Source organism: Tupaia chinensis, unplaced genomic scaffold (genome assembly GCF_000334495.1).
Source record: "Tupaia chinensis unplaced genomic scaffold, TupChi_1.0 Scaffold000317_1, whole genome shotgun sequence".
Classification (NCBI taxonomy): domain Eukaryota; kingdom Metazoa; phylum Chordata; class Mammalia; order Scandentia; family Tupaiidae; genus Tupaia; species Tupaia belangeri.
In genome coordinates, this window is record NW_006159810.1 from 3,379,945 (window position 1) to 3,387,217 (window position 7,273).

The window sequence follows — 7,273 nt, forward strand, 5'->3', positions numbered from 1 at the left end:
CCTGGCATGAGTTTTAAGCCACCGGGTCCGGGACACAAACCATGGTCGACTACGTGGGAGTCCAGTGACATAGCCATTACGCTAACTGCTGGTTCCCTGCCCAGCATGATTTTCAACCTGCTTAGGTCCAGGACTCGAATAATGGTCGACCAAGTGGGAATCTAGCACCTGAACCACCACACCATCTGCTGGCCCTAGAATCACCTGTTTCTAAGTTTGTATGCCCTACCCCACATATATTGAGTTAGAATCCCTAAGGAAGGTAGGAGCAAGGCAACTGACGTTAAGTTGGTGCAAAAGTAACTGCAGCCATGTGGGAGTCCAACACCATGCCACCTGCTGGCCCCTATTTTAAATAATTAAATTTAATTTAAATAATTATATTTAAATAGCCAAACATGGCTAGGGGCTACCATACTGGACAGCATAGCTCTATACAGTCTAGGGTTTTTTGGTTTTGTTTTTAAAATAATTATTTATTATCTTTATTTTTCAATTTTGACCAGAGAGAGACAGAGAAAGAGAGCAAGAGAGCAAGCTGCCAGGTCCAGGACTCAAATCACAGTTGGCCATGTGGGAGTCCAGTGCCCTTAACCACCATGCCACCTACCGGCCCCTTGATTTTATTTATTTATTTATTTAAGAGAAAGAGTTTTGCTATAGGGAGTGTGTGCTCACCATAGAGAAAGAGAGACAGAAAAATTCCCTTCCCCAGGGGGATGGCCATGCTGCAATCCCTTCTCCTCCATTCTCCTCTCAGGATTTTGGGCATGCACGCAGATGTGCCTGGTGTGAGTTTTAAGCCTCTGGGTTCAGGACTTGAACTACGGTTGACTACTTGGGAGTCCAGTGACATAACGATCACGCCATCTGCTGGTCTCCAGTATAGGGCTTTTATTTAATAGTAAGAGCACTCACTAAAGGGTTCTTTTTGACTAGTCACAACTATGTAAATCTGTTTCACATCCAAAAGCCAATGCTGTAAACACTGTATTACATAAAAACTACGACTGTACTCTCTCATGGCCTTGTTTCCAAGATGAGAAGAAAAGGAACAATGGCTGTGGCCACGTGCAGCCTATTCACTGCATGAACTGTGAGCAATGCATGCCCAAGAACAAGGCTATTAAGAAGTTCGTCATTCGTTTTTTTATTTTATTTTATTTATTTTTTTTTTTGGAGAGGTTTTTGCTATAGCCCATGTGCGCTCGCTAGAAAGACAGAGAGAGACAGAGAGACAGAAAGCGAGAAATCACCCCCCAGGGGGGATGGCCACGCCACAATCCCTTCTCCTCCATTCTCCTCTCGGGATCTTGGGCACGCATGCACACACGCCCGGCATGAGTTTAAGCCACCAGGTCCGGGACTCAAACCGTGGTCAGCTACATGGGAGTTCAGCAACATAGCCATTACGCTGACTGCTGGTCCCAAGAAGTTTGTCATTTGAAACACAGAGGCCATAGCCGTCAGGGACATCCCCAAAGAAAGAATCTTCGATGCCTATGTGTTCCCCAAGCTGTATGTGAAGCTACATTACTGTGTGGGTTGTGCCATTTATAGCAGTCATTAGAAATCGATCTCCTGAAGCTTGGAAGGACCAAACACTCCCACCCTGATTTAGACCTGCACGTGCTGCCCCTTGCTCCCCCACCAAAGCCCATGCAAGGAGTTGAGCCTTTAAGAACTGAATAACTGTCCTCTGGGGAAAAATAAAATGCAAATTATGCATTAAAAACAAAACAAAACAACACTATGGCTGTTCTAGGGAATAATATAAGAAATTTATACCAACATGCCATTACCTGCATATAAGTTTACCATATAAATTTATCGCTGATCAAGCTGAATATGCAGTTTTTTATTTCTATCATCTTATCATTTACAGTGTGATTTTATATGCATTTTGATGGTCTATGAGTATGACATTATGTATATGATAATGTTATATTGTATGAACAATCAGAATCCCAAAATTTTAAAATGGCTAGGGTCCTTAGACGGCATTTCCACCAATTCCCACGCTGGTAAAGTAACTGCCTTCGTCCTATATCCAACTTTGCCCTCCTAGTTCACTTACGGGTTTTAAAATAGTTTTCATGGGCTCCTCAGTGGTGTAGTGGTTAGGGTCCCTGGATCCTGCAGGGATGACCGTGTGGTTAGAGACCTGGACCTGATGGCTTGAGATACACCCTGTGCAGGTGTGTGTGTGCATGCCTGAAATCCCAGGAGGAGAAACAGAGGAGGGACTGTGGGATAACCACCCTCTGCGTGAGGTGTTTTCTCACTTTCCTTCTTTCTCTCCAGCGAACATATGTACCCTGTAGCAATTAAAAAGATAATAATCTTCATGTGATGGGGTGAAAACAACATGGTCCTCCGAAACAGAGAAATGGCATGAACTCCTCATTGCCACTTACTAGCTCTGTGACCTTGGGCACATTGTGAGCCTTCTGAAATGGGTAAGAATCTCTCCTCCCTCTCCTCTACATAGATTTTTCTAATATAAATTATAGTATTAATAGTCCTTTCATATATTGGACTCTTTTTTTTTTAAGAGAGAGAGATTTTTGCTATAGGATGTATGTGCTTTCTGGAGAGACAGAGACAGAAAGCGAGAAATCACCCCCACAAGAGGTATAGCCACACCACAGTGCCTTCTCTATTCTTCTTCTCTCAGGATTTTAGGCATGCACACATACACACCCAACGTGAGTTTCAAGCCACAAGGTCTGGCAGTTGAAGCACCGTCAACAATGTGGGAGTTCAGTGCCTCAACCACTACGCCACCTGCTGGTCTCCACATAATGGATTTTCTATCATAGTACCAAAGATACATGATTCTGAGGCTATCTGGTATAGATGTATGTGGCTGACCTTTACTAGCCATGGTATTTTCCAAAACATCTAGCACATGTATTCAAGTTTGCTGTGGCATATAGAAACTGACCACTCAAGGTAAAAGAGGACCAAAAGAATATTAGGGAGGGTAGCAGAAGCTCCCAAATTCTTAATCCCTTCATCCAGACATTAGGGAAGCAACGCTAGGCATTCTCTCAGCATAGCCTAACTGGTTTTTTTATTTTGAGAGATTTTTGCTGTAAGGCATGTGCGCTAGCTAGAGAGCCAGACAGAGAGAGAGAAAGCGAGAAATCACCCCATAGGGACGATGGCCATACCGTAATCCCTTCTCCTCTGTTCTCCTCTTGGGATCTTGGGCACACATACACACGCACCTGGCATGAATTTTAAGCCGCTAGGTCTGGGACTCAAACTGCGGTCAACTACATGGGAGTCCAGCAACATAACCATTATGCCATCTGCTGGTCCCTAGCCTACCTGTTTTAATCGAAACTGCTTGCAAATTTTTCCATTTTCAGCATATACTGACTTTGCCTGCCAGTCATATCTTTTGGAAATCTTTTTCTTCAGGTTCACATAGCTTTCTTTTTCCACTATAACTGGTGCAGGACCTTCATCCTCATCTGTCTCCTCCTCGGGTTCTGATTCTTTTTTGACTTAAAGGAAATAAAAAAAAAAAAAAAAACATTTTCAATATAAAGCTCTTTCTTTAACAAAGCAGGAAAGTCACTAATAAACTAAAAACAATAATAAAAAAATCATAAAAAGGGGAAAAGTTAAAATAATACTACCATAAATACTGCTTATAGAACCTAAAATGTCTCTTTGAATAAACTGTACTCATCATGTAAGTGACTGTTAAATCAAATTAAAAACTAAAGAGTTAACATTCAAGGTAACCCTGAATGCTTCAACTATTTGCAGATGTTTCCAAAATGCCATGTCACAAAGCCAAATACATATCAAGTGATGAACTGACAAGCCAAGTATGGTATGTGCATATAATGTAATATTATATAATAGTAACAGAATGAAGTACTGATACACACTGACATAGATGGACCTTGAAAATATGCTAAGTAAAAGAAGGTAGTCTCAAAAGACCACATATGGTTCCATTTCTAAGAAATGTCTAGAATAGGCACATCCCTAGACAGACCATAGATTAGTGGTTGTAAGGGGTGGGAGAGGAGGGGCTAATGAGGAAACACTGCCAATGGGTCAAAAGTTTCTTTTCAGGGTCATGACAAAGTTTTGGAATTAGACAGGAGTTATGGGTGCACAACTCTGAAAATCATTGACTTGTAAACTTTAAAAAGGTGAATTTTATGGCATAAAAGTTATGTTTCAATAAAGCTGTCACTTTAAAAATGATCCACGGGGCTGGCAGGTGTCGTGGTGGTGAGGGTGCTGGACTCCTACACGGCTGATCCTGGTTTGAGTTCCAGACCTGGAGGCTTGTTTTCTCACTTTCTCTCTCTGTGTCTCTCTCTGTTGAACACATGTGCCCTATAGCAGATTAAAAAGTAACAATAATAATCATAGTGAATAAAAATAAATAAATAATTTTGTAAAAAAAAGAGAAGAGAAAGATCCATGACATTTAAATTTGTCATTTCTAATTAACACGATTTTTTAAATTCTTTTTTTTTTATTTGCTAAAGGGTGCATGTGTTCACTGGAGAGAGAGAGAGAGAGAGAGAGAGAAAGTGCGAAAGCACCACCACCACCACCACCCCCGGGGCTGGTGACAGCACAATCCTTTCTCCGCTAGTTCTTCTTCTGGGATTTTGGGCATCCACACATACTCCAGGGCTTGAACCACACAGCTGATCATGTGAGATCCAGCCACCTAACCACCATGCCACCAGCTGGCCCAGGAATACATTTGAAACCATATGCTGGAAGCTGTACTTAAGAGGGAGTCAGGTGCCTGTGAGTGAATCCAGTCCACTGTCTAGCATCCACATCTCAGCACAGCTTCACTGTTTTCTACTTATTAACATTTACACAAGAAGTCCAGTGAAATAACTAAATAATCTTTTGTTTCTCTGGAGGAAAGATGGCAACAAATAAGATAAATTCTTTGAGGAAAGTTGAAAAAGGAGTTTCCTGTGGTATAAAATCTGCACAGTGTGGGGCCAGAAGGTGTCATGGTGGTTAAGCCACTGGACTCTCACATGGCTGACCAGGATCTGAGTCTCAGACCTGGTGACTTACTCTCTCTCTCTCTCTCTCTCTCTCTTTCTCCCGAGTGCTTGTGTCCTGTAGCAAATTAAAAAATAATAATAATGATAAATAAAATGAAATAATTCTTTGGGAAAAAAAACTTACTTGAAGTAATCCCATATACAGTACAGGAAATAAACACATGATACCAAATGAATTAAATGAAACAGGCTTTCTGAGGTGTCTAAAGGTTCTTCCAAACCTCAGATTCCATTTAGTTAAAATAAACTTATAAATCACTACAAACTTTTAATTTAGGGAGTCTAACTACAGTGATATAATTAGGCCTCACACTTAAGCCAGGCACAATTATCATTCCATAGAATTTTCATTTCCTTTTGCCCATGGAACTGAATGACTTGTCCAAGATGATTAGGAGATTCTAGAACAGCCTCAGAAACTTTGACTTCTAAATTCACCATTTTGAATGCCCCCATCCCCCACAATGACCTTCACACGATCAATGTATTACATACCTTCTGGAATTTGATTTGAAACAAAAAAATTATTTGGAATCAGTGGTTTACGATAGGCAGGATTATTTATTCTGGTTCCAGAGGGTACTGGCAGAAAGCTGACAGGAGGGACGCTATACTTGTGATGGGTATTTGTCAGTAACTTGACTATTTCCGATTCTTCTTCTAAAAGGGTTATCAAAGAATATACAACAGGTTCTGAAGTTTCCGCAAAAGTCAAGGCCTTCCCATAAAGGAACTCAGAAATATGTAAACGACAAGCCAAAGGTAAATTCTCATTGGTGGAATAAAATGCCACGAGGGGAGCTTGGTAGGGATATTTGTGGTCTTTAGAAAATCGAATTTCAAGTTCATATAAAAAAGATACATCTTCATTAAGATGGGAATCATCTACACTTCTTTCTGCTCGTCCAACAATTTGATTTGGGGGCACTTCATGCTTGAATTTGCATTTGGATCCAAATTTACAATTTCCTTTCAGGTAAAATTTACAGATTTCAGGTGAAGTCTCTTGAACATTTCTGGTACTTTCCCTTTGCTTGAATTTGCAGAATTTACTTGTCAGATACTCTAGTTCTAATCCAATGGTCCAGACTCTGTTCTGAATTCTCTCTATAAATTTTTCTCCACAGATTGATTTGAGAGCAAAAGCCTCTTCTTGTCGCTGTTCTACACACTCATCCAAGCGTATACGGCGAACGGCCTCAGAGATCTTCATCCTTTCTCCAAAGGTCTCTGAGAAACACTGGATGAGTAGATGTTCAAGTGATGCTCCCACATCTCCATCGCATATGCTCAAGGCTGCCTGACAGCGTTCACTGTTGAAACCATACCTGTCAAGGGCAAAACATAAAATGGCATGTAAAAAATAATATCACACTTCAAGGTGAAATTAATTTAAGTATGCTTATATAAGAGATACAACTACATATAGACTCTGTATTTTTTTTTAAGAGTTTTTTTTTGTCTTAGGGTACATGCACTCAACAGAGAGAGACAAAGTGAGAAATAACTCCCCCCCACCCCCCAGTGGGGATGGCTATGCCACAATCCCATCTCCATTCTCCTCCCAGCACCACAGGCACACATCCACCTGTGCCCAGCATGATTTTCAAGCCACTGGATCCGGGACTTGAACTACAGTTGACCATGTGGGAGTCCAGCAATGTAACCGCTATGCCATCTGCTGGCCTTTAGACTCTGTATTTTGAGGAAGCATCTCCAATAATACTAATCCCTCCTGGTAACTCGGGTGGTGTGGTTAAGACAACTGGGTCCCACATGGCTTACTGCATGGTTTGAGTCCTGAACTAGGCAGCCTGAAAAACACACCAGGCACATGTGCATGTGTTTGCAAAATCCTGAGAGAAGAATGCAGAAGAAGGGACTGTGGCATGGCCATCTCCCTGGGAGGTGATTTTTCACCTTCTCTCATACTTTCACCTTCTCTGTCTCATTCTCTCATTCTCCCTATAGCAAAACTAAAACAAAACAAAAGAAAAAACTACTAATCTCTCCTTACTGCCTCCATTATTACAGATAAGATCATCAGAATCCACACAATAGGAAAGTAGACCGGGGCAAATAGGTTTATAATATGATTTCAGATTTCTTGAATTCTCCTCCAACCCCCATAAATGATAAAAGCAATTACCTCGAAAGTTTCTGCACTGCAAATGGTGAGACTGTACATTCTGGAATACGACGCT

The 7,273-nt window shown here is 41.2% G+C and overlaps 1 protein-coding gene across 1 annotated transcript in view; it reads right to left on the reverse strand.

The window, feature by feature from the left end:
• DHX57 (DExH-box helicase 57) overlaps positions 1 to 7,273 on the reverse strand; it is a gene marked incomplete in the record, with an annotated part of 57,144 nt that overhangs the window by 40,576 nt on the left and 9,295 nt on the right. The window contains 3 exon segments of the mRNA XM_027773004.1: positions 3,337 to 3,515; positions 5,565 to 6,397; positions 7,219 to 7,273. Coding sequence (XP_027628805.1) covers positions 3,337 to 3,515; positions 5,565 to 6,397; positions 7,219 to 7,273 — 1,067 coding nt within the window.